This window comes from Elephas maximus, chromosome 2 (genome assembly GCF_024166365.1).
Source record: "Elephas maximus indicus isolate mEleMax1 chromosome 2, mEleMax1 primary haplotype, whole genome shotgun sequence".
Taxonomy (NCBI): Eukaryota; Metazoa; Chordata; class Mammalia; order Proboscidea; family Elephantidae; genus Elephas; species Elephas maximus.
Genome location: NC_064820.1, coordinates 39,339,713 through 39,366,228, shown reverse-complemented (window position 1 = coordinate 39,366,228; position 26,516 = coordinate 39,339,713). Strand labels below are relative to the sequence as shown.

At 41.6% G+C, this 26,516-nt stretch overlaps 1 protein-coding gene across 1 annotated transcript; it reads left to right on the top strand.

The window, feature by feature from the left end:
• Positions 1-1,248: 1,248 nt before the first annotated feature.
• AMACR (alpha-methylacyl-CoA racemase) lies at positions 1,249-25,643 on the top strand. Its single transcript, XM_049861992.1, has 5 exons — positions 1,249-1,577; positions 4,222-4,365; positions 6,582-6,742; positions 18,849-19,035; positions 24,767-25,643. The coding sequence occupies exons 1-5, from the start codon at positions 1,331-1,333 to the stop codon at positions 25,174-25,176; spliced, it is 1,149 nt and encodes a 382-aa protein (XP_049717949.1). The 5' UTR covers positions 1,249-1,330; the 3' UTR covers positions 25,177-25,643.
• The last annotated feature ends 873 nt before the right edge of the window (positions 25,644-26,516 follow it).

Below are 26,516 nucleotides of genomic sequence, written 5' to 3'. Positions count from 1 at the left end.
AGGGGAGATATTTCTCTGGCATCGGCTGCTGGCTCTGTTTAAATTCCCAGAGACGTCAAAAATTATGTCAGGCGGTCTAGTGGTTAAGGATTTGGCTGCTAACCAAAATGTCAGCAATCAAAATCCACCAGCCACTCCTTAGAAGCCCTATGGGGCAGTTTTACTCTGTCCTATATGGTTGCTGAGTTGGAATTGACTCCAAGGCAATGGGTTGGGTTTCGGTTTGGTTTGTCTAGATACAGGCAATACGGTCAAAAGAAAAAAAAAAAAAGTTTGAAAAATTACCCAGGCTACTTTTTCAATTTATTTTATATCTTTTTTAAACAATTGTGCGTTAAAGTTAAGATATTCGAAACCATAATTATCCATAGAAATGGCGGGTAACCAATCAAAATATTTTTAAAGCTCTTTCATTTCACTCTGTTCTGTCATGTGCATGGTATTAAAACGGCTTCCTTTTGTGGCATGAACACAAGGTATCCTCCCAAAAGTTTTTTTTGTTTTCTTTTAAAGACATGAAATCCATGAAGTTTATAACTTGAAACTGAACACCTCTAGCAGAGGTCTCTGTTGGCGAAGAATATTGTATATTCCATGGACTGCCATAACGAACAAATCTGTATTGAAGGAAGTAGGGCCAGAATGTTCCTTAGAAGCTAGGATGGCTAGCTTAGGTCTCACAGACTTTGGACAAGTTCTCAGGAGGGACCAGTCCCTGGAGAAGGACATCATGCTTGTTAGAGGATCAGCGAAAAAGGGGGAACTCAAAGAGATGAATTGACACAGTGCTTGCAACCATGGGCTCAAGCATAACAATTGTGAGGATGGCAGGACCAGGCAGTGTCTGTTGTACATGGGGTTACTATGAGTCGGAACCCACTCCACGGCACCCAACAACAACAAAGCAGGGGTCTCAACCGTTTCCGGACGTAATCGTGGGGTAGCTAAGTAGCACGTTTGCACTGTTCTTACGTATTTATGTACTATTTCTCTAGGGCCAGGCACGACTAAGGACTCAAATGGCCCAACGGCAGGCGAATCGCATCGGTGACAGTAAAAACGTTCTGAGAGGACGGCGAGAGGTCCAGCTCCCCAGATCAACCCCAGACAACCATTCAGAACGCGGACGTAGCAGCAAAACTGAGAGCAGCAACGCTGACTTCAGGCCAGCGACTGAACAAGCTCGGTCAGGAGTCACGCTACTGCGCAGACTCCGAGGCCGCGCGCAGGCGCACGAGGACATGCGCGTGGGCCCGCTGTGGCTTTTTCCCGGTGGCGGGGAGGCGGGCCGGCTCAGTCTCCCGTTCCTGAGATAGGGCCCGGGAGTGTTATGGCGCTGCGGGGAGTCCGCGTCTTGGAGCTGGCGGGCCTGGCCCCGGGCCCGTTCTGCGGCATGGTTCTGGCGGACTTCGGGGCGCAGGTGATACGTGTGGACCCGCCGGGCGGCCACGGCGACATCAGCCAGTTGGGTCGGGGCAAGCGCTCGCTGGTTGTGAACCTGAAGCAGCCGCAGGGCGCGGCGGTGCTGCGGCGTCTGTGCGCCCAGGCCGACGTGGTGCTGGAACCTTTCCGCGGAGGTGAGCCCCGGGCCGGAGGGCTGGATGAGGAACGGTCGCGCCCAGCAGAGGGGCCTGACCTGTCACCTAGGCTGTGCCCGCCACACCTTTGCCGTGTGCCACCTGAACCCCTTTCCGTCCCAGCCTTTCTAGATCTTGTTGTTGCATTTGAGGATATCCGTCATTCGTCCTTTGAAACTTTGGTCCATATTTGGATTCACTTCTGTTGCCATGGTTCTTAAATCTCTCTGAATCCTGCCAACGTTTTTTTCACTGCCCTTCTGTTTGCCTTTTTTAATTATTTGAAGGTCACAAACCCTAATGAGAATCTTACGAAAGCAAAAGATTCTTTTCCCGGAAAACTGGGTATGTGTCCATAGGTACATGTTGCTACTGGGAAGGGGTGGGGGAGGAAGGGAGTTCAGAGGTTGTTGGTGTGTGCCCTCCAAAGCCATCCGGGCTCAGGCTAACCATAAACTAAAAAAAAAAAAAAAACCAAACCCAGTGCCGTTGAGTCGACTCGGACTCATAGCGACTCTGCAGGACACAGTAGAACCGCCCCATAGAGTTTCCAAGGGGCGCCTGGTGGATTCGAACTGCTGACCCTTTAGTTAGCCGCCGTAGCACTTAACCACTATGCCACTAGGGTTTCCCAGGCCTTAAATTTTGGTATTCCCAAATTCTAGCCTCAGCCCATTTCATTTACACTCTCGCCTGTGGAGTTACCTTATCTATTCCCAATTTGTCTTCACTTCTTACAGGTAGATGCTGCCCAACCCTTTCAAAATGTCAGACTGCTGGGGAACACAGGCCCTGGACATGTCCATCTGGCAGTCCGTTGTGCACTGCAACTGACAGATCCTAAACCTGACCATCCTCCCTCCTAAATGACCTCTCCTCCTCCTGTATTATTTGTTTCAGTGAATGGAACAAACACCTACCCACCTGTCCAAGTCAGACTACTTCATCCTTGATTGCAGTGTCTTCCCTTCACTCTATACCCTCTTTTAACATGACTCATGCCGCCATTCTTCCTCCTTACTTTGACTCAGAATTCTTTCTCTCCATACCTGCTACAGCTACCTTGACATTGGTGTCACAGCCTTTTTGCAACTAGTGTTTCGGTTTAGCACTACTTCATTCTTATCCTGGTTCCAGTACAAATCCAAAGCATTGGCTGATTTATAGTAGGAAGTCAGCACCTGTTTGGTGAGTGAATTGAATGTCTGGGGTGCCAGACATTTTTAAGTGTGTTAACTTATTTAATCCTTACAGCCGTATTTGAGGAGTAAAAACAAAAACAAACTCATTGCTGTGGAGTTGATTCCGACTCATAGTGACCCTATAGGACAGAGTAGTGTTTCCAGGGCTGTAATCTTTATGGAAGCAGACTGCTACATATTTCTCCTGAGAAGCACCTGGTGGGTTCAAATCACTGACCTTTTGGTTAGCAGCCCAGTGCTTTAACCACTACCAGGGTTCCTACAACAATAACAAATACTCCTAATCCCAGGAGACTTCTGGTGCCAGTTGCCATGGTTTTGTGCAATGAATACATGCTGGTAACTAATAGCTTTCTGATGTTGTTGTAGCTAACCTTTCTTTCCACAGACATTTACTGAGCTCTTATGTGAATGTCCTGAGCTAAGCAGTTTCTGGGTCTGTACAAACAGACCAGGCATAAGTCCTGCCAGAGGAGTTCCTGAGCTGATAGGGAAGACGAGATATATAGATACCTCGTATAGTACAGGGAGCCCTGGTGGTGCAGTGGTTAAGAGCTCGGCTGCTAACCAGAAAATCAGCAGTTTGAATCTACCAGCCACCTCTTGGGAACCCTGTGGGGCAATTCTACTCTGTCCTATAGGGTCGCTATGAGTTGGAATTGCCTCGACGGCAACAGTTTTTTTTTTTTTCAATACTACAAGCTAGAAAGTAGGCACAGATGCAGTATAGAAAGAAAAAAAGCCAGAAGGAATAAAACCACTGCCATCGAGTTGATTCCAACTCATGTCAGCCCCATGTGTGTCAAAGTAGAACTGTGCTCCAGAGTTTTTTGAATGGCTGTGACCTTTCAAAAGTAGAACGCCAGGCCTTCCTTCTGTGGGACCTCTGGGTGGATTTGAACCACCAACCTTTTGGTTAATATCCAAGCACTTAACCAACCATTTATGTCACCCAGGGAGTTTTGCTGTTGTTGTTAGGTGCCGTTGAGTTGGTTCCAACTCATAGCGACCCTATGTACAACAGAACGAAACACTGCCTAGTCCTGCACCATCCTCATAATCATTGCTGTCTTTGAGCCCATTGTGGCAGCCACTGTGTCAGTCTATCTCATTGAGGGTCTTCTCAGGGAGTAGCAGTTCCTAAAAGTGTATTGGCTAAATAGAAGCCTAGGGTAACTGTTCCAAGAAAATAAGCCACGTGTAAGTGAATAAGGAGAGGATTGGGAAAACGGTAAAGGGACTGACCGAAGGGATCAGATGCCTGCTCTTGGGATTGTGTAGCCTTGGACATACTTGGAGGGAGATAGGTAAGCCACATGTTGCAGAAATCATAGCTTCACTCTTTGAATCTGTTGTAAGAATGCTGTTTTATGTTTGCCATAGAGGAGGGGTTATACTCATCCTTGACTCATGCTCTTAAAAAATTCTAATTTTATTTTAAGGTGTCATGGAGAAACTCCAGCTCGGCCCAGAAATTCTCCAGCAGGAGAATCCAAGGCTCATCTATGCCAGGTTGAGTGGATTTGGCCAGTCAGGAAGGTTCTCAGGGGTAGCAGGGCATGATATCAACTTTTTGGCTTTGTCAGGTATGTTGAAAAGATTTTTCTATACTTTTTATTTGTTCCCAGTCAAGACCTATGATTACGTTTATTAGAAAGATTTTGTTAAGGGTAACGATTTAAATACTTACCAGAATCAATGAGGAAAACATAGTTGTTTAAAAAAGGTTGGTTTGGAGTCTTAGAACAATGATTGTCGATCTTCTATTTCCCTTGCCTTAACAAATTTGAAAGATAACATACTCTTACTAGTAACATTTAGTTATTAAACATTTGTGGAGCTAATTTCTCAGGCAAGCACTTACTAGGAAGAGATTCTTGCTGCTAGTAGGGGTGGTTGCTCTGTGGTTTGGAAAATGTCCCCTGTCCCCTCATTGAGATCATTGTCTGCGAGTCATCATTTCAGACTTCTGTGAACACTAGAAAAAGCCTGTGGTTTTCAGGTTCTTGTATCACCTTAGGAACCCTGGTGGCATGGTGGTTAAGCGCTAAGGTGCTAACTGACGAGTTGGCAGTTCAAATCCACCAGCTGCTCTGCGGAAGAAAGATGTGGCAGTCTGCCTCCGTAAAAATCACAGCCTGGAAACCTTACAGATCAGTTCTACTGTGTCCTGTAGGGTTGCTGTGAGTCAGAATTGACTTGACAGAAGTGGGTTTGGGTTTTTTTTTGGGTACTATCACCTTGGAGTGCAGTGGTGGTTCAGTGGCCAGAGTCTCACCTTCCACATGGGAGACCTAGGTTTGGATCCTGACCAGTTCACCCCAAGCACAGCTACCACTCATCCCTCAGTGGAGGCTTATGTGATGTTAAACAGGTTTCAGTGGAGCTTCCAGACTAAGATAGACTAGGAAGCAAGGCCTGGAGATCTACTTCTGATAATTAGCCAGTGAAAATCCTATGCATCACAGCAGCCTGATCCTGTTGTATTGGGGGCTGACTTGATGGAAGCTAACAACAACAGCATTACTGTAAAAATGGCAACGCCAGCTGTAAAAGTGGCAGGGATGTCTGACCTCCTCTAACTTCACAAGGGGGAAGAGAATCAAGATAGCAGCATCAGCCCAAGGCGGATTCGTATGAGGAAGAGGTCAGACACATCTCTGCTCTCCAACCCTTTTACCAATTCTAACACCAGCCGTCGCTCCCATGGCATTCTCTACTTCTCTGCTGGGTTCGATAATTTGTTGCAGCGGCCACACAAAACTCAGATAATACTCAAGATTATGGAGGTTTTTAGGGAAGTAAAGACCAAAACCAGGCTCATTGCCATCTAGTCAATTCTGACTCATAGCGACCCTATAAGACAGAGTAGGACTGCCCTATAAGGTTTCCAAGTGGCCATCTAACTATTGTCTTTGTTCTTATGGAGCAAAAAAGAATGGAGGAAATCAAAGACTTGAAGAAACTAGTCCACAGGACTAATAGTCCACATGAACCACAGCCTCTTCTAACCTGAAACCATAAGAACTAGATGGTGCCCAGCTACCACTACTGACCATTCTGACCAGGGACACAATAGGAGGTCCTGGATAGAACGAGAGAAAAAGTGTAGAACAAAACTCAAATTCCTAAAAAAAGGCCAGACCTACTGGAACAATAGAGACTAGAGGGAACCCCCTAGAATATCGCCCTGCCAGAAAGCACCAAAAACCAAACCTGTTGCTGTCGAGTTGATTCTGACTCGTAGTGAACCTATAAGATACTTGGAATTGAAGCTATTTCTGCAGGCCACTTTTAGCCAAATAATAGATTTGGCTCATAAAATAAGCAGTATCACTGATGAGTAATATGCTCCCTTAAACAATTAACTGTATGAGACCAAATGGTCAACATTTACTCAGAAGGCCAAGTGGGGAAGGGAAGCTAGATCTGTGGAAACAGAACAGATGGAATGGAAATAATGAGAATTCTGACACGTGAAAATTGTAACCAATGGCACTGAACAATTTGTATAAAAATTGTTAAAGGGGAACCTAATTTGCTGTGTAAACTTTCACCTAAAACAATATATTATTTAAAAAAAAAGTTTCAGAGAAAGAAAAAGACAAAACAAGGAGCTTGGCTTGAGAGAAATCCTGTTTAAAAGTATGCTGAATAGGCTTCGGTTTGGAGAAATATGTACTAGTTTTCGCTTAGGTCAGCAGTCGGGGAGATCGGTTATTGCTCTAAGATGTTTATGTATTTATTTAAAAGAGACATTAAGTTTACAGTCAGTTTTTCCCAATATTTTTTATTGGTGTAGGTGTTCTATCAAAAATTGGCAGAAGTGGTGAGAATCCATATGCCCCTCTGAACCTCCTGGCTGACTTTGGTGGCGGTGGCCTCATGTGCACACTGGGCATCGTGATGGCTCTTTTTGAACGCACACAGTCGGGCAGAGGTCAGGTCATCGATGCCAGCATGGTGAGTGTTACTTGGGGAAATGGTAAACCTGCCAGTTGTTTCTAAGTACTGTCTATGGCTGCCTGAGATCCTTTTCTGTACAAGACAGGAGATTAATGAGATCTGAAGTTTGAATCCAAATTACTAAGTAGATTCTTTTCTTTAAAAATAGCCTCATATCTTTTTATATTAACCAGAATAACATATTTTGATCATCTGTTTGTACAGTCAGTTCTCCAAACTTTCCGTGACTTACCTGATTCCTGTGTTGGATTTCAGTGATTTCCCCTTGCTATCTTTTGTGCTTAGAATATAGTTTTCTAGTAATCCTCATTCAAAATTGAATTCAGAATGTTTCCTTCAGCAGATAGAGGAGATTCTCAAGGATGCTGCATTTCATAGGAGACACTCTGACGTCATAACGCCATCACATATTGAGGCCTTACTGTGTCTTGGCTGGGCTAGACACTTCCCTGTATGGTCTTTCCTAATCCTCAAACCAGCAACTCCGTCTGGTACACATGATTGTTTTAAAGGGAGGGAGACCGAAGCGTGGACATTTCCTCATGGTCTCACAGCTAATTGGCAGGAGAGCCAGCTCCTTTCTTCACAAGTCCCCTGCGTGTTTTCATTTTGACAGATCTTTGGAGGTAGTACAGAGAATGTGTTTGAGGGAGATAAGACTGGAGGCAGAGAGACCAGTTATTGAGTTACTGACGAGGAATAAGAAAACAGACAAACCCAGTGGCTGTGGAGTCAGCTCTGACTCATGGCGACCTCACATTTGTCAGAGTAGAACTGTGCTCCATAGGTTTTCAATGGCTGATTTTTCGGAAGTAGATGGCCAGGCCTTTCTTCTGGCTGAGAGGTAAGGGCAAGCACTTAGACAATTAATGGAAAGGTGGGGCTGGATTTAAGGGATACGTGAGATGTGAAATTGCTGGGATTTGGTGATGGATTGGCAGTGCAGGAGGCAGGGAAGAATCAAGAATGGCTCCCATGTTTATGGCTTGGATGGGCTAGTGGGTGGTGTTGCCTGTGCCCTTGGAGAGGACAGCTGAAGGAGGTAAGCAATGTGGCACAGTGGTTTAGAGCATGGATTCTGGTGGCTGACTTCCTCAATCCAGCTCTGCCATTTACTGGCTGTGTAGTCTGGGACAAGTTTCCTAACCTCTCTGTGCCTCAGTTTCCTGCTCTGTAAAATGGGGATAATGATGGTATCTCTCATAGCATTGTTATGAGAATTAAATGGTAAAAGCTCCTATCGCCTGCTTTTTTCTCCTCTTTGTAATCACTCTCAGCCCTGTTCTGTTCCTGTGCCTTGGGAAACTGTCATCAGGGGGCAGATCACATTGTACTTTGTGTCCACATCTGAAATATCTTCTGGTAGGAACTTGCTTGATTTGTCTTTTATCTACAGTCCAGGCTTTGTCATGGCACAGTCCCAGCAGGCAATAGTAGCAGCATCAGCCGCCAACTTTACACTGTCTTTATGCCAAGCCCCAGACTAGGTGCTTTGTCTGTGCACTCCTTCCTTTGATCCGCGCAACTCCCCAAGAGCACTGTGCTCACTCCCCATTTGTGTATTTAGACTTTCAGACTCGGAGAGGTTAATGGCCTTTAAAGGTGGAGGGCTGGAGAGTATCCGAAGCACTGTGCCCAGGCCCTTTGTCACTGAAGTTTCTGCTTTCAGTTACTGTACCCTACTGGAGCCCTGGTTGCACAGTGGTTATGAGCTTGGCTGCTAACCAAAAGGTCGGCAGTTTGAATACACCAGCTGCTCCTTGGAAATCCTACGGGGCAACTCTACTCTGTCCTACAGGGTTGCTACGAGTTGGAATCGACTCACCAGCAACAGGTTTTGTTGACTGCCTTCTGTGGGCACAGGCTGTGTGTGTAATTGTGGCCCACAAGACATGAACTGAGAACAAACATTGGGCCTTGGGAGTTTTAAGGAGACTTTAAGGCTGAGTACTTATCTAGTGATAACGTAAATAATTTACTAAAGATATGTAATTGCTTATTTGTCGTCAAATGTAATTAAAAGGTGATCAGAAGGTATCTAATCAGAATTATGTAATGATTAGGCAGATAGCAAGGTTTTAGTGTATTTGAAAAATGTTACACACTTTTTTCAGGGTTCATGCTCACACCAGGGGATAGTGAGTGCTGGCTAATAACTCAAGGCCAAGTGGATCAGTAAAGATCATATTCATTACTTCCTCATCCTAGAACCTTTGTGACACCAATAATTGTAGATGCTGGTGGCGTAGTGGTTAAAGCGATCAACTTGCTAGCTGAAAGGTCCATGGTTCGAAACTACCGTCAGCTCCACGGGAGAAAGATTTGGCAGTCTGCTTCCGTAGAGATTTACAGCCTTGGAAACCCTACGGGGTCGCTATGAGTCAGAATCAACTTGATGGCAGTAGGTTTGGTTTTTTAATTATGGTGGTCAGAGACCTCATTGTTTAAGGCTAGTAGTCTTCAAACCGAATCCTTTTTTAGTAACGGTTAGCATTCGACCTGAGTTGATCCAGGCCTGCCTTCGAAGTCCCGGAGTCTGTGTTTTCATAGTACTGTTTCTTTGGAAACTGGAGGTAAGAGAACTGTGGAATGTGGCATCTGTTTTGCTGTTGCTTACCTTCGATCTGGGGAACTGCACCTGACCTGGGGCTGTGAGCTGGCCTGCCTGCCATTGGCCTACAAACACAAACGTGAACAATATAAAGATTGGTGGATGTCTTAGTTATCCAGTGCTGCTGTAATAGAAATACCACAAGTGGATGGGTTAACAAACAAATTTATTCTCTCACAGTCAGGAGGCTAGAAGTCTTGAGTTCAGGGTGCCATCTCCATGGTAAGTTATTCTTTCTCTGTCGGTTCTGGGGGAAGGTCCTTGTCATCAGTCTTCCCCTGTCTAGGAACTTCTTAGCAGAGGAACCCCAGGACCAAATGACACACTCTGCTCCCAGCACTTCTCTCTTAGTGGTGCGAGATCCCCATCTCTCTGCTCGCCTCCCTCTCCTTTTATCTCTTGTAAGATAACAAGTGATGCAGGCCACACTCCAGGGAAACTCCGCCTATATCAGATCAAAGCTGTGACCTGAGTAAGGGTGTTCCATCCCACCCTAATCCTCTTTAACATAACCTAATCTTGTCTCATTAACCATAGGCAGAGATTAGGATTTACAACACATAGGAAAATTACATCAGATCACAAAATGGAGGACAGCCATACAGTACTGGGAATCATGGCCTAACCAAGTTGATGCATATTTTGGGGGTCATAATTCAGTCCGTGACAGTAGGAAATTGGAGTTGCAGTTTCTCTGTGTCAAGGGGTCTCATGCCATCTCCGCTTCTGTCTCTGCAGCATGCATGCTATGTGAGTGAGAGGCAAGAGGAGCTGGTGCTTGGGTAGCCACTGCCAGGCCTCATGGTGCGCTGAGGATCATAGCTGCTACATCTCTCATCCTATTTTTTTTTTTTTTTTTATGTCTTTCTAAGAGGTGAAGTAAAGATAGGATCAGGTTACCAAAACCAAGCCCACTGCCAGTTCCTAGCGACCCTAGAACAGAGTAGAACTGCCTTATAGGATTTCCAAGGCTATGATCTTTACAGAAGCAGGCTACCTCGTCTTTCTCCCCTGGAGCAGCTGGTGGGTTCAAACTGCTGACCTTTCAGTTAGCAGGAGAGTGCTTTACCACTGTACCACCAGGGCTCCTTAGGATCAAGTTAGAGCTGGTTTATATGCTGAGTGGACCAACTTGCACCCGTGACAATGCCTCCGTTAGTGCATCTGTTTTTCAGTAGTCTCATCAGGAGATCTAGAATATAAGGGAGGTTAAAGGGGTATTTTCTTAGCATGAATTTGCTTTATAAATTCACATATTCAGGACTGGGAAAAAGTTTGTAGCTATGACATTTCCAATCAGCGCCTGATCTCTAAAATCTACACAATACTGCAAAAACTCAACTACAAAAAGACAAATAATCCAATTAAAAGATATGAACAGACACTTCACTAAAGAAGACATTAGGTAGCTAACAGATACATGAGGAAATGCGCACGATCATTAGCCATTAGAGAAATGCAAATCAAAACTACATGAGATTCCATCTCACTCCAACAAGGCTGGCATTAATCCAAAAAACACAAAATAATAAATGCTGGAGAGGTTGTGGAGAGACTGGAACACTTACCTACTGCTAGTGGGAATATAAAATGGTACAGCCACTTTGGAAATCGATTTGGCCCTTCCTTAAAAAGCTAGAAATAGAACTACCATAGGATCCAGCAATCCCACCCCTTGGAGTATAGTCTAGAGAAATACGATCCTTTACACGAACAGATGTATGCACACCCATGTTTATTGCAGCACCGTTTACAATAGCAGAAGGGTAGAAGCGGCCAAGGTGCCCATCAACGGATAAATGGATAAATTATGGTGTATTCACACAGTGGAATACTACGCATTGATAAAGAACAGTGATGAATCTGTGAAACATTTCATAACATGGAGGAATCTGGAAGGCATCATGCTGAGTGAAATTAGTCAGTTGCAAAAAGACAAATATTGTATAAGACTGCCATTACAAGAACTCGAGAAATAGTTTAAACAGAGAAGAAAATATTCTTTGATGGTTACGAGACTGGGGAGGAAGGAAGGGGGTATTCACTAATTAGATAGTAGATAAGAACTACTTCAGGTGAAGGGAAAGACAACATACAGTACAGGCAAGGTCAGCACAACTGGACTAAACCAAAAGCAAAGAAGTTTCCTGAATAAACTGAGTGTTTCAAAGGCCAGCGTAGCAGGGGCGGGGGTTTGGGGACCATGGTTTCAGGGGACATCAAAGTCAATTGGCATAATAAAATCTATTAGGAAAACATTCTGCATCCCACTTCGGAGAGTAGTGTCTGGGGTCTTAAACGCTAGCAAGCAGCCATCTAAGATGCATCGATTGGCCTCAACCCACCTGGACCAAAGGAAAATTAAGAACATCAAGGATACCAGGTAATTATGAGCCCCAGAGACAGAAAGGGCCACATAAACCAGAGACTACATCATCCTGAGACCAAAAGAATTAGATGGTGCCCGGCTATAACCGATGACTGCCCTGACAGGAAACACAACAGAAAACCCCTGAGGGAGCAGAAGAGCAGTGGGATGCAGACTCCAAATTCTTGTAAAAAGACCAGACTTAATGGTCTGACTGAGACTAGAAGGACCCTGGTGGTCATGACCCCAGACCTTCTGTTAGCCTAGGACAGGAGCCATTCCCAAAGCCAACTCTTCAGACAGAGATTGAATTGGGCAATGGGATAGAAAAAGATAATGGTGAAGAATGAGTTTCTTGGATCAAGTAGACACTTGAGATGGTGTTGGCATTTCCTATCTAGAGGGGAGATGAGAGGGCAGAGGGGGTTAGAAGCTGGCGGAATGGACACAAAAAAGAATAAAGGGAAGGAGCGTGTTGTCTCGTTAAAGGAAGAGCAATTAGGAGTATATAGCAAGGTGTATGTAAATTTTTGTACGAGAGACTGACTTCATTTGTAAACTTTCACTTAAAGCACATCAAAAATTAAAAAAACAATTTGGCGATGACAAACGTCATAGCCATAAATTCAGCTGTTCATGAGAAGTTGTGAGACTTGGCATACACCCAAAGATACGTTTGCTTTTGTTTCATAGGCGTTAAACCTGTGAGAAATTCTGTGCCCACGGCTAGAACGGGCTCCTTGTGTTGGTGACCTGTGAGACAAGGGTGTTTTGATGGCCTTCTTTCTGGGATGCTGGGATAATTAGGGAAATGGCCCAGAGCATTTAGCTTTGGAGTTGAACCTTATGATCATGGAACCTGAGGGTGTGAATTTATTCCTCTTCAGTACTCATTTGGGGGGTTGCATTCCGAAAATAGTTTGTCTGGAATCAGAAAACCCAAGTACCTGCCACTCATGTTATTTTTATTGAATATTAAATATTCAAATACAGTTTTTTTGGAGTCCAGCTAGAATAAACTAAATTTAAGTAATTGATTTAAAATGTGATATGCTTTATGTGTCTATGCGTACGTGTTTAATAGGTATCGAGATCAGTATGGACTTAAAAAAACAAAAAGAAAAACAAAATTTTTTGCTTTGTATTTTTAATTTTTTATCATGACAGTTTTTTTGAGCATTTTTTAAAAATAATTTTTATTGTGCTTTAAGCGAAAGTTTACAAATCAAGTCAGTCTGTCACATATAAACTTATATTCACCTTACTACATACTCCCATTTACTCTGCCCCTAATGAGTCAGGCCGCTCCCTCCTTCCAGTCTCTCCTTTCGTGACTGTTTTGCCAGTTTCTAAACCTCTCTACCCTCCCATCTCCCCTCCAGACAGGAGATGCCAACACAGTCTCAAGTGTCCACCTGATACAAGTAGCTCACTCTTCATCAGCATCTCTCTCCAACCCGTTGTCCAGTCCCTTCCATGTCTGATGAGTTGTCTTCTGGAATGGTTCCTGTCCTGGGCCAACAGAAGGTTTGGGGACCATGACCAGTGGGATTCTTCTAGTCTCAGTCAGAACATTAAGTCTGGTCTTTTTATGAGAATTTGGGGTCTGCATCCCACTGTTCTGCTCACGCAGGGGTTCTCTGTTGTGCTCCCTGTCAGGGCAGTCATCGATTGTGGCCGGGCACCATCTAGTTCTGGTCTCAGGATGATGTCTCTAGTTGATGTGGCCCTTTCTATCACTTGGGCTCATAGTTATCGTGTGACCTTGGTGTTCTTCATTCTCCTTTGCTCCAGGTTGGTTGAGACCAATTGATGCATCTTAGATGGCCACTTGTTAGCATTTAAGACCCCAGACGCCACACTTCAAAGTGGGATACAGAATGTTTTCTTAATAAAATTTATTTTGCCAATTGACTTAGAAGTCCCCTTAAGCCATAGTCCCCAAACCCCCGCCCTTGCTCCGCTGACCTTCGAAGCATTCAGTTTATCCCGGAAACTTCTTTGCTTTTGGTCCAGTCCAGTTGAGCTGACCTTCCCTGTGCTGAGTATTGTCCTTCCCTTCACCTAAAGTAGTTCTTACCTACCCTCTAATCAGTAAATAACCCTCTCCCACCCTCCCTCCCTCACCCCTCTCGTATCCACAAAAGAATGTGTTATTCTCAGTTGATGCTATTTCTCAAGATCTTATAATAGTGGTCTTACACAATATTTGTCCTTATGCATCTGACTAATTTCACTCAGCATAATGCCTTCCAGGTTCCTCCATGTTGCGAAATGTTTCACAGATTTGTCACTGGTCTTTATCGATGCGTAGTATTCCATTGTATGAATATACCACAATTTATTCAACCATTCATCCTTTGATGGACACCTTAGTTGCTTCCAGCTTTTTGCTATTGTAAACAGTGCTGCAGTAAACATGGGTGTGCATATATCTGTTCATGTAAAGGCTTTTATTTCTCTAGGGTATATTCCCAGGAGTGGGATTTCTGGGTTGTATGGTAGTTCTATTTCTAACTGTTTAAGATAACGCCAGATAGATTTCCAAAGTGGTTGTACCATTTTACATTCCCAGCAGCAGTGTATAAGAGTTCCAATCTCTCTGCAGCCTCTCCAACATTTATTATTTTGTGTTTTTTGAATTAATGCCAGCCTTATTGGAGTGAGATGGAATCTCATCGTAGTTTTAATTTGCATTTCTCTAATGGCTAATGATCGAGAGCATTTTCTCATGTATCTGTTAGCTGCCTGAATATCTTCTTTAGTGAAGTGCGCGTTCATATCCTTTGCCCACTTCTTGATTGGGTTGTTTGTCTTTTTGTGGTTGAGTTTGGCAGAATTATATAGATTTTAGAGATCAGGCGCTGGTCGGAGATGTCTTAGCTGAAAATTCTTTCCCAGTCTGTAGGTGGTCTTTTTACTCTTTTGGTGAAGTCTTTAGATGAGCATAGGTGTTTGATTTTTAGGAGCTCCCAGTTATCTGGTTTCTCTTCGTCATTTTTGGTAATGTTTTGTATTCTGTTTATGCCTTGTATTAGGGCTCCTAAGGTTGTCCCTATTTTTTCTTCCATGATCTTTATCGTTTTAGTCTTTATGTTTAGGTCTTTAATCCACTTGGAGTTAGTTTTTGTGCGTGGTGTGAGGTATGGGTCCTGTTTCATTTTTTTGCAAATGGATATCCAGTTATGCCAGCACCATTTGTTAAAAAGACTATCTTTTCCCCAATTAACTGACACTGGGCCTTTGTCAAATATCAGCTCCTCATATGTGGATGGATTTATATCTGGGTTCTCAGTTCTGTTCCACTGGTCTATGTGTCTGTTGTTGTACCAGTACCAGGCTGTTTTGACTACTGTGGCTGTATAATAGGTTCTGAAATCAGGTAGAGTGAGGCCTCCCACTTTCTTCTTCAGTAATGCTTTGCTTATCCGAGGCTTCTTCCCTTCCATATGAAGTTGGTGATTTGTTTCTCCATCACATTAAAAATTGACATTGGAATTTGGATCGGAAGTGCATTGTATGTATAGATGGCTTTTGGTAGAGTAGACATTTTTACTATGTTAAGTCTTCCTATCCATGAGCAAGGTGTGTATTTCCACTTGTGTAGGTCCCTTTTAGTTTATTGCACTAGTACTTTGTAGTTTTCTTTGTATAGGTCTTTTACATCTTTGGTAAGATTTATTCCTAAGTATTTTATCTTCTTGGGGGCTGCTGTGAATGGTATTGAATTGGTGATTTCCTCTTTGATGTTCTTTTTGTTGATGTAGAGGAATCCAAGTGATTTTTGTATGTTTATCTTGTAACCTGAGACTCTGCCGAGCTCTTCTATTAGTTTCAGTAGTTTTCTGGAGGATTCCTTAGGGTTTTCTGTGTATAAGATCATGTCATCACAAATAGAGATAATTTTACTTCTTCCTTGCCAATCCGGATGCCCTTTATTTCTTTGTCTAGCCTAATTGCTCTGGCTAGGACCTCTAGCACAGTGTTGAATAAGATTGGTGATAAAGGGCATCCTTATCTGGTTCCCATTCTCAAGGGAAATGCTTTCAGGCTCTCTCCATTTAGAATGATGTTGGCTGTTGGCTTTGTATAGATGCCCTTTATTATGTTGAGGAATTTTCCTCCAATTCCTATTTTGGTGAGAGTTTTTATCATAAATGGGTGTTGGACTTTGTCAAATGCCTTTTCTGCATCAATTGATAAGATCATGTGGTTTTTGTCTTTTGTTTTATTTATATGGTGGATTCCATTAATGGTTTTTCTAATATTAAACCAACCTTGCATAAAAACTTGCATATCTGGTATAAATCCCACTTGGTCATGGTGGATTATTTTTTTTTGATATGTTGTTGAATTCTATTGGCTAGAATTTTGTTGAGGATTTTTGCATCTATGTTCATGAGGGGTATAGGTCTGTAATTTTCTTTTTTTGTGGTGTCTTTACCTGGCTTTGGTATCAGGGATATGGTGGCTTCATAGAATGAGTTAGGTAGTATTCCATCATGTTCTGTGCTTTGAAATACCGTTAGTAGTAGTGGTGTTAACTCTTCCCTGAAAGTTTGGTAGAACTCTGCAGTGAAGCCATCCGGGCCAGGCCTTTTTTTTGTTGGGAGTTTTTTGATTACGTTTTTAATCTCCTTTTTTGTTATGGGCCTATTCTGTTGTTCTACTTCTGATTGTGTTAGTTTAGGTAGGTAGTGTTTTTTAGGAATTCATCCATTTCTTCTAGGTTTGCAAATTTGTTAGAGTACAGTTTTTCATAATAATCTGATACGATTCTTTTAATTTCAGTTGGGTCTGTTGTGATATGGCCCATCTTGTCTCTTATTTGAGTTATTTGTTTCCTTTCCTGTATTTCTTTAGTCAGTCTGGCCAATGGTTTATCAATTTTGTTAATTTTTTCAAAGAACCAGCTTTTGGCTTTGTTAATTCTTTGAATTGTTTTTCTGTTCTCTAACTCATTTAGTTCAGCTCTAATTTTTACTGTTTGTTTTCTTCTGGTGCTTGATGGATTCTTTTGTTGCTTGCTTTCTATTTGTTCAAGTTGTAGGGACAGTTCTCTGATTTTGGCTCTTTCTGTATGTATGTGTGCATTTATCGATATAAATTGGCCTCTGAGCACTGCTTTTGCTGTGTCCCAGAGGTTTTGATAGGAAGTGTTTTCATTCTCATTGCATTCTGTGAATTTCTTTACTCCCTCCTTAATGTCTTCTATAACCCAGTCTTTTTTGAGCAGGGTATTGTTCAGTTTCCAAGTATTTGATTTCTTTTCCCTGATTTTTCTATTACTGATTTCCACTTTTATGGCCTTGTGGTCTGAGAAGATGCTTTGTAATATTTTGAGGTTTTGGATTCTGCAAAGGTTTGTTTTATGACCTAATATGTGATCTATTCTAGAGAATGTTCCATGTGCACTACAAAAAAAAGTATACTTTGCAGCTGTTGGGTGGAGTGTTCTGTATAAGTCTATGAGGTCAAGTTGGTCGATTGTAGCCATTAGATCTTCTGTGTCTCTATTGAGCTTCTTACTGGAAGTCCTGTCCTTCTCCAAAAGTGGTGTGTTGAAGTCTCCTACTATAATTGTGGAGGTGTCTATCTCACTTGTCAGTTCTGTTAAAGTTTGTTTTATGTATCTTGTAGCCCTGTCATTGGGTGCATAAATATTTAATATGGTTATATCTTCCTGGTCAATTGTCCCTTTTATCATTATGTAGTGTCCTTCTTTATCCTTTGTGGTGGATTTAAGTTTAAAGTCTATTTTGTCAGAAATTAATATTGCTACTCCTTCTCTTTTTTGATTGTTGTTTGCTTGATATATTTTTTCCCATCCTTTGAGTTTTAGTTTGTTTGTGTCTCTAAGTCTAAGGTGTGTGTCTTGTAGGCAGCATATAGGCGGATTGTGTTTCTTTATCCAGTCTGAGACTCTCTGTCTCTTTATTGGTGTGTTTAGTCCATTTACATTCAGCGTAATTATAGATAAGTATAAAAAAAATTTTTTTTATATTGGTGCATTTAGTCCATTTACATCAGCGTAATTATAGATAAGTATGTGTTTTTTTTATGTGTTTAGTGCCGTCATTTTGATGCCTTTTTGTGTGTGTTGTTGACAGTTTCATTTTTCCACTTACTTTTTTGTGCTGAGACATTTTTCTTTGTAAATTCTGTGTACCTCGTTTTCATAGTAGTTAAATTTATGTTTGCTGAGTCGTTATGTTTTTCTTGGTTTTTATTTTGAGTTAGGGAATTGTTAGACCTCTTTGTGGTTACCTTAATATTTTCCCATATTTTTCTAAGTAAAAACCTAACTTGTATCGTCCTATATCGCCTTGTTTTCCTCTCCATATGGCAGTTCTATGCCTCCTGTATTTCGTCCCTCTTTTTGATTATTGTGATCTTTTACATAATGACTTCCATGATTCCCTGTTTTGAGCATTTTTTTCTTTTTAAAATTAATCTTAATTTGTTTTTGTGATTTCTGTATTTGAGTTGATACCAGGATGTTCTGTTCTGTGACCTTGTGTTGTGTTGTTGTCTGATATTATTGATTTTCTGACCAAACAATTTCCTTTAGTATTTCTTGTAGCTTTGGTTTGGTTTTTGCAAATTCTCTAAGCTTTTGTTTATCTGTAAATGTTTTAATTTTGCCTTCATATTTGAGAGAGAGTTTTGCTGGATATATGATCCTTGGCTGGCAGTTTTTCCCCTTCAGTGCTCTATATATGTCATCCCATTGCCTTCTTGACTGCATGATTTCTGCTGAGTAGTCATGGTAGTTTTTTAAGAATTCAAAAATAGTGAAAAGAGTATAATGACCTTCCACAAACCCTCACCTAGCTTCAAAAATCATCAGTTTGCGAATCTGAATTGAAAGAAAGAACACAAGTGGTAGTTCCTTCTAAATCTTACGGTATTTGCTGAACTGAATTGCGCTGTCACTTCTTATTCTACCGTAAACCAAGTGTAACTCACTTTCTAGAAATACTGAAGAAGTTGTGTAGTTAGATATAATCTGTGTATATTCTAAGATAAGCATCTTTCCACAAATATTTTTTAAAAAAACTAAATAGAAGCTAATCCAGCTTTTATAACTGAATTGTCTGGATTTGTACTTTGCTCCTTCAAAGGTGGAAGGGACAGCGTATCTGAGTTCTTTTCTGTGGAAAACACAGAAAGTGGGCCTGTGGGAACAGCCTCGAGGCCAGAACCTGTTAGATGGTGGAGCCCCTTTCTACACAACTTACCAGACGGCAGATGGGGAGTTCATGGCTGTTGGAGCATTAGAACCCCAGTTCTATAAGCTGCTGATCAAGGGTAAGTAACCTTCACATGCAGCCCAATACACCCTCCATTTTCCTGTGGATATTCTTTAACCTCTCTTTTGGAGCCTTTTGAAATTCATGATGACTTTTTCTTATATTTCTACTTTGTAAGTAACCTAATCATAGCCATCATTACATTGTGAGGCATTTCCTCATCTTTTAAATTGACAGGTAAATTTTACTAGTCTATAAAGGTACAGCCAGAGTGCTCCTTGGAAGCGAGGATGGCAAGACTTTGTCTCATGCACTTTGGACATGTCGTTAGGAGGGACCAGTCCCTGGAGAAGGACATCAAGCTTAAAGTAGAGGACCATTGAAAAAGAGATGGATTGACACAGTGGCTGTAACAATGAGCCCAAACATAGCAATGATTGTGAGGATGGCGCAGGACTGAGCAGCGTTTCATTCTCTTGTATTTAGAGTAACTATGAGTGGGAACTGACTCAACGGCACCTAACAATTACAACAACATAAAGCACTAAAAGTTCAGGGTTTTAAAAGAATAATCCCTTTTAGGGGACAATCAGTGCTTTCATTACATTTCATACTCAATATTGTTAGATACTTATCTTGCCCTCGTGTGCCCAGACCTTTCCTAAAAATGATCTTCTGCCTCTACTAGTTCCTGTAGGCGGTTCTTACTCTGCGTCAGCGTCAGGGGTCTGCAGAGCACACAGGGACGTTGATGAGCGAGGGTTGGTGGTGTATGTTACTGCCTCTTGATGCTTCTGCAGTTTACCCCTCTTGTAGAGTCTTGTCTCACTGGCATGTTGCCACAAGTTAGCAGGAAAATTTGGGAGTATTCTTCTCTAATTAAATATTGGATTTGAGTTATTTTGTTCCTATGTAATAATGTAAAAATGTTTGGATTTAAAGTTCATTTTACAGATAATTTAGTACCTAAGAAGTTTTAAGATATATCTGCAGTGGTATGACAAAGTGGTCACAGTGGATTTATCTTTCTACTTTAGTTTAAGTGGATTTTCAAATGCAATATATTACTTAGTTATTTATGTATAGTTGGAATGCTTGCTTTTACAAACATCTGAAAGGATTTATGATCAACTATATTCAGCAACTTAAATGCAGTTGGAAAAATGGTGGAAGAATGATTTATTTAGATTATAAAGGGTACGTTTCTGTTCAGAAATTAAGAATACAGAAAAATCAAAACGTGCTGCCATCATGCTGAATCATGGCAACCCCACGTGTTACAGAGTAGAACTGCTCCATGGGATTTTCTTGGCTCCAATCTTTACGAAAGCAGATTGTCAGGCCTTTCTTTTGTGGTACCGCTGAGTGATCTTGAACTGTGATCCTTTTGGTTGGTAGCCCAGTGCAAACTGTTTGTGCCACCCAGGGACCAAAACTAAAAATAAAAAAAAAAAAAACCAAACCCGCTACCGTCGAATTGATTCCAACTCATAGTGACCATATGGAACAGAGTAGAACTGCCCCATTGGGTTTCCAAGGAGTGGTGGATTTGAACTGCCCACCTTTCAGTTAGCAGCCGAGCTCTTAACCACTGCGCCACCAGCACTCCAAAACTAAGAATACGAAGTCTTAATTCAAAATTACGAACTGAACAATGCTGTAGTAAGGGTTGGTGGTGGGCGTCATATGCCTGGGTGCATTATCGATATGTGGAGAACTGAAATGCAGTAGTAACATTAGCTACTATTCGGACAGCTCCTTATTATCACCACCCCCCCAAAAAAAACCCAGTGCCATCAAGTCGATTCTGATGCACCATGCACCAGCAATTCTAAATGACAGTGATCAAATAAACTCCTTCCCCCAAAATTGATTTGTTGTTCTGAGCTCGAAGCAATTGTTACAGCTGCTGCTGAGTTTGAATAACATCCATGTAAACTGTAATAGCACATTTTTATTATCCATTAGTAAACATTATACTGTACATAGAAGTTAATTCAGACAACTCCCAGTTACACAGTCTGGCCCTAACACACATGGTTCATCTCTAGAGTAAAAGTTCAGAATCATTTGAGCTCACTTTGGGGACAGTTTGTGTCTGCAGCCCCTCTGTGGTACCACCTATTCCTGCATTTAAACAGCAGATTCGAAAAAAATAATAGTTGTATAAGTGATTGTAAAGATCAAGAAGTAGAACTGGAGTTACTTAAATTTTGTCCTTCTATGTGAAGTCTGGAGTTTTTATTTATGTTTAAAATTTAAATTAGTGAAACAGAATGTGAATTGCAAGGGGTAATAATTTTTTCTGGTAAGTGTACATTTTAGCTCATTCGTATCTGAAATACTTCACTGAATTTAGAATATCTTTAAATTTGAAATTTCTTTTTTATTTTAAAGGTAGAGAAGAGAACAAGAAAATAAATGTTTTAGTAGTGGTATGATTCAACAGTTATCTAAATTGTACCTTTTGCAGGTATTATAAGGTAAAGCTTAAAAGCAGAAAATTAATGTGATTATTCAAGGACTGGCAGACTGCAGCCTGAGGGCCAAATCTGGCCTTCTTCCTGCTTTCGTGTATAAAGTTTGTTGGAACACAGTCCTGCCCATTGGCTTATGTATTGTCTGTGGCTGCCTTCTGAGCCCCTGAGTGGTGCAGTTGATGGTGCTCAGCTGCTAACTGAAAGTTTGGAGGATCAGGTCCTCTCAGAGATGCCTGGAAAGAAAGGCCTCGTGATCTACTTCTGAAAAATCAGCCATTGAAAACCCTATGGGGCATAGTTCTACCCTGACACACATGGGTTCTCCATGAGTCAGAGGCAGCTCTGTGACAGCTGTTGGTTTATAGCTGCTTTCATACTGCAGATGCAGAGTGGAGTAGTTGTGACAGGAACCATATGGGCTGAAAACCTAAAATATTTACTGTCTTTGTCATTACAGAAAAAGTTTACTGACCTGTTATTCATATCTGTGAGGGACCAATATGTAGGTATAAGATCCACCCCACCTTTTCAAAAAAATACATTAATGCAATTCAAAAAAAATCAATCCATTTTTTCCTAATTGTAAATATTTGTTTTTTATATTTTGTAAGGAGCCCTGGTGGTACAGTGGCTAAAGCGTTAGGCCGCTAACCGAAAGGTTGGCAGTTTGAACCTACCAGCTGCTCTGCGGGAGAAAGATGTGGCAGTCTGCTTCTGTAAAGATTACAGCCTAGGAAACCCTATGGGGCAGTTCTACTCTGTCATATAGAGTCGCCGTGAGTCAGATCAACGTGACAGCAATGGGTTTTTTATGTTTTATATATTTTATTTATAAAGGAAATACACTCTTATTTATTTTCTAAATATTTATAAAATTTTATATTTATAAAAGATAGATATTTTTAAAATTATTTTTACTGGCATGATTAGATAAAATTCAGTGAAGGAAAAAGTTCCCAGTCTACATTTCTTTTCTGGCCACAATTATTATTGGTTTCATTTATAATTGCTACTGAAAATAATTTTGTTGTATAAGAGAGGATGATGTAAAAAAAAAAAAAAAAAAGTCTATTCCAAGCATCAGTTTTATTAGGTACACTTTTGGGGCTCAATATACCGTATTATGTGATGTTGGATGAATTACTAAGTTATTGTTATTACAGCATACTAAACAGAGAAGTAGAAATTGTTTATATATACTGATTTTATTAGCAAGATGTGGGCTGTGAGTTGCTGTTGCTGTTTTAATTAAAGATGGTTAGGTTTTATTCCCTGTCATCTGTATTCTTGCTCATAGCAAAATAAAGAGAAATGAATATTATTTATGAAACAGCAATCCTGAGTTTGATCATTTATTTTTGGCTTCTTCCTTGAAAACTGAGATAGTCATGTGTAAAATTGTTTATATTTTATCTTTTGTAGGGTTTGAGCACATCATATAAAGTATGGGATTGTTTTAATTCAGTATGACAGATAATAACAGGAAGGAAATTTCATTTTCAAAGCCTACTCAGAGAAGAAATAGATTTCTGGAAACTAGACCATTAAAAATAAACAGCTTTTTTTTGTTTTTTTATAATTTTTATTCTGCCTTAAGTGAAAGTTTACAAATCAAGTTAGTCTCTCACACAAAAACCCATATACACTGTGCTACACACTCCCGATTACTCTCACCCTAATGAGACAGCCTGCTCTCTCCTTCCACTCTCTTTTCGTGTCCATTTCACCAGCGTCTAACCCCCTCCACCCTCTCATCTCCCCTCCAGGCAGGAGATGCCAACATAGACTCAAGTGTCCACCTGATCCAAGAAGCTCACTCCTCACCAGCATCCCTCTCCAACCCGTTGTCCAGTCCAATCCATGTCTGAAGAGTTGGCTTCGGGAATGGTTCCTGTCCTGGGCCAATAGAAGGTCTGGGGGCCTTGACCACTGGGGTCCTTCCAGTCTCAGACTATTAAGTGTGGTCTTATGAGAATTTGGGGTCTACATCCCACTGCCCTCCTGCTCCCTCCGGGGTTCTTTGTTGTGTTCCCTGTCAGGGCAGTCATCGGTTGTAGCCAAGCACCATCTAGTTCTTCTGGTCTCAGGATGATGTAGTCTCTGGTTCATGTGGCCCTTTCTGTCTCTTGGGCTCGTAATCACCTTGTGTCCTTGGTGTTCTTCATTCTCCTTTGATCTGGGTGGATTGAGACCAATTGATGCATCTTAGATGGCTGTTTGCTAGCATTTAAGACCCCAGACGCCACTCTGGAAAGTGGGATGCAGAATGTTTTCCTAATAGATTTTATTGTGCCAATTGACTTAGATGTCCCCTGAAACCATGGTCCCCAGACCCCTGCCCTGCTACGCTGGCCTTTGAAGCATTCAGCTTATTCAGGAAACTTCTTTGCTTTTGCTTTAGTCCAATTGTGCTGACCTCGGCTGTATTGTGTGGTGTCTTTCCCTTCACCTAAAGTAGTTCTTGTCTACTATCTAATTAGTGAATGCCCCCTCCCATCCTCCCTCCCTCCCCCCTCTCGTAACCACAAAAGAATGTGTTCTCAGTTTAAACTATTTCTCAAGTTCTTATAATATTGGTCTCATACAATATTTGTCCTTTTGCAACTGACTAATTTCACTCAGCATAATGCCTTCCAGGTTCCGCCATGTTATGAAGTGTTTCACAGATTCATCATTGTTCTTTATTGATGCATAGTATTCCATTGTGTGAATATACCATAATTTATTTATCCATTCATCCATTGATGGGCACCTTGGTTGCTTCCATCTTGTTGCTATTGTAAACAGTGCTGCAGTAAACGTGGGAGTGCATATATGTATTCGTGTAAAGGCTCTTATTTCTCTAGGCTATATTCAAAGGAGTGGGATTGCTGGATTGTATGGTAGTTCTATTTCTAGCTTTTTAAGGAAGCGCCAGATCGATTTCCAAAGCAGTTGTACCATTTGACATTCCCACCAGCAGTGTGTAAGTGTTCAAATCTCTCCACAGCCTCTCCAACATAAAAATAGACAGCTTTTGATGAAATGTAAATAATATCTTGGCAGTGGAGAGTCTGTTTTGAGGTCCTTGTACCCCCACTACCTCTGCCCTCTCTAGCATTTGGCCCTTCAGGCTGACCTTGATTTTTTCCCTTGACTCATTTAATAAGCCCTATCGAAATTGACTCGATGGCAATGGGCTTGGGTTTTTTTTTTTTTTTTGGTTATAGAACACCCTATGTGGGATAGTGTGGTGAGCTCAAAATGATTTCATTGCTTATAATCACTCTCCCCAATAATAATTAAAGAAATTATTTTTGTTTCCTTCAGGGCTTGGGCTAAATTCTGCTGAACTTCCCAATCAGATGAGCATGGCTGATTGGCCAGAACTGAAGAAGGAATTTGCCGCTGCATTTGCAAAGAAGACAAAGGCCGAATGGTGTCAGATCTTCGAAGGCACAGATGCTTGCGTGACCCCTGTTCTGACGGTTGAGGAGGTTGCCCATCACGATCATCACAGAGAGCGGGGCTCATTTATCACCGATGGGGAGCAGGGAGTAAGTCCTCGCCCTGCCCCTCTGCTGTCGAGGACTCCTGCAACCCCTTCTTTCCAAAGGGATCCTTCTGTAGGAGAACACACTGAAGAGATACTGAAAGAATTTGGGTTCAGCCAGGAAGAGATCGATCAGCTTAACTCAGCTAAGATTATTGAAAGTCATAAACAAAGGGCTAATCTCTAACTTCTAGTCCCACAGCTCAAATGAGTTTGAATATCGCGTTTACAGCATTAATAATACATATGATTGTGTGCCTGGAATGTGAAAGAACAGTATCGCAGTGATTGACCTCTTCTAATCAAGAAATTATGGAAGACTGATACTCAGTAATGACTGAATTCTAACAATGGCTAGCAGCAAGTCCTTTGATTTGGGGATGTTTTCATATTTTCTTGCCTTCCAGTTTACCTAATGGAATATATTTGTTGATATTAAAATACTTACACCAAACCAAAACCTGTTGCCATTGGGTCAACTCCGACATAAAGCAGACCTCCAGGACAGAGTAGAACTGCTCCCACAGGGTTTCCTGGTGGATTCGAACTGCTCATCTTCTGGTTAGCAGCTGTAGCTCTTAACCACTACGCCACCAGGGATTCCTACTTATTCATAGAATATTTTAAATGAATTAATATAATGCACTTTATAAATAAAGCTTTTATTTTTTTCTCAAGTTTACTTGTGTTTATAAGTTTGTGAAATGCTTTCAAGAAAGTTTTTTGAGTAGCATTTTGTGACTCACTGAAATCTTTTGGGTTCTTCTGTTTACCAAAGTGGGTGTCCTTTAGAGAGAAAAGCCTGACTCTTTTAATTTAATCAAGAAATCATTCAGTCAGCCTTTGAATTCGAATTGTAGAAAATGTTCTTGAAGTTTCCTCTGATGACTCCCACCTCTCCATCCAGACGGCCCTTCTGTGTGTCCAGTTTTCTCAGGAAATCGCACCTCCATCCATTTGAAAGTATCCTAGACTCCTCCTTCCTTACCTGTCTCCATCCATTCTCCTTATATCTTCTTCCCCAGATGGTCCTGTGACTCACCCCTCACTTCTTCAGGCCACTGCCCAAGTGCCACCTTACAGAGAGTCCCTTCCTGACCCCTGTCTAAAATAGCAGCTATCCCCGCACTTGCTATCCCCTCATTCTGCCTTATTTTTCTTCACGGTACATATAACTACTGCCATTGTTTATTAACCTTCTTCCCCTCCCCTTCCGTTCCGCTACAATGGAAGCTTTATCAGGGCAGGGACTTTGTAGAATAGTGCCCGGCCCATAGTGGAAACTTGATAAATATTTATTAAATGAGTGAATCCCCCTATCAAAGTGTTGTCAGTTCCACCTTAAGGGCTCACGTATCCTCTGCCCAACTCCTGTTGGAACTGAACATATAAGATACAGAATAAACACAGATACACCTAATTATAAGTGCGTTTCGTGCGATGAAGGAAGATCTCCAGGTGGTAGGAGACAACTAGTGATTGAAAGGAGGAGTATGATCTCACCCCATTTTAAGTCTAGTCATCTGC

What these genes read in the sequence shown, in the direction of transcription:
- AMACR (XM_049861992.1), top strand. Translation starts at nt 1,331, where the DNA reads ATGGCGCTGCGGGGAGTCCGCGTCTTGGAGCTGGCGGGCCTGGCCCCG. An exon ending in GCTGGAACCTTTCCGCGGAG is followed by an intron (nt 1,578 to 4,221) that starts GTGAGCCCCGGG and finishes TTTTATTTTAAG; the next exon opens with GTGTCATGGAGAAACTCCAG. An exon ending in CAACTTTTTGGCTTTGTCAG is followed by an intron (nt 4,366 to 6,581) that starts GTATGTTGAAAA and finishes TTATTGGTGTAG; the next exon opens with GTGTTCTATCAAAAATTGGC.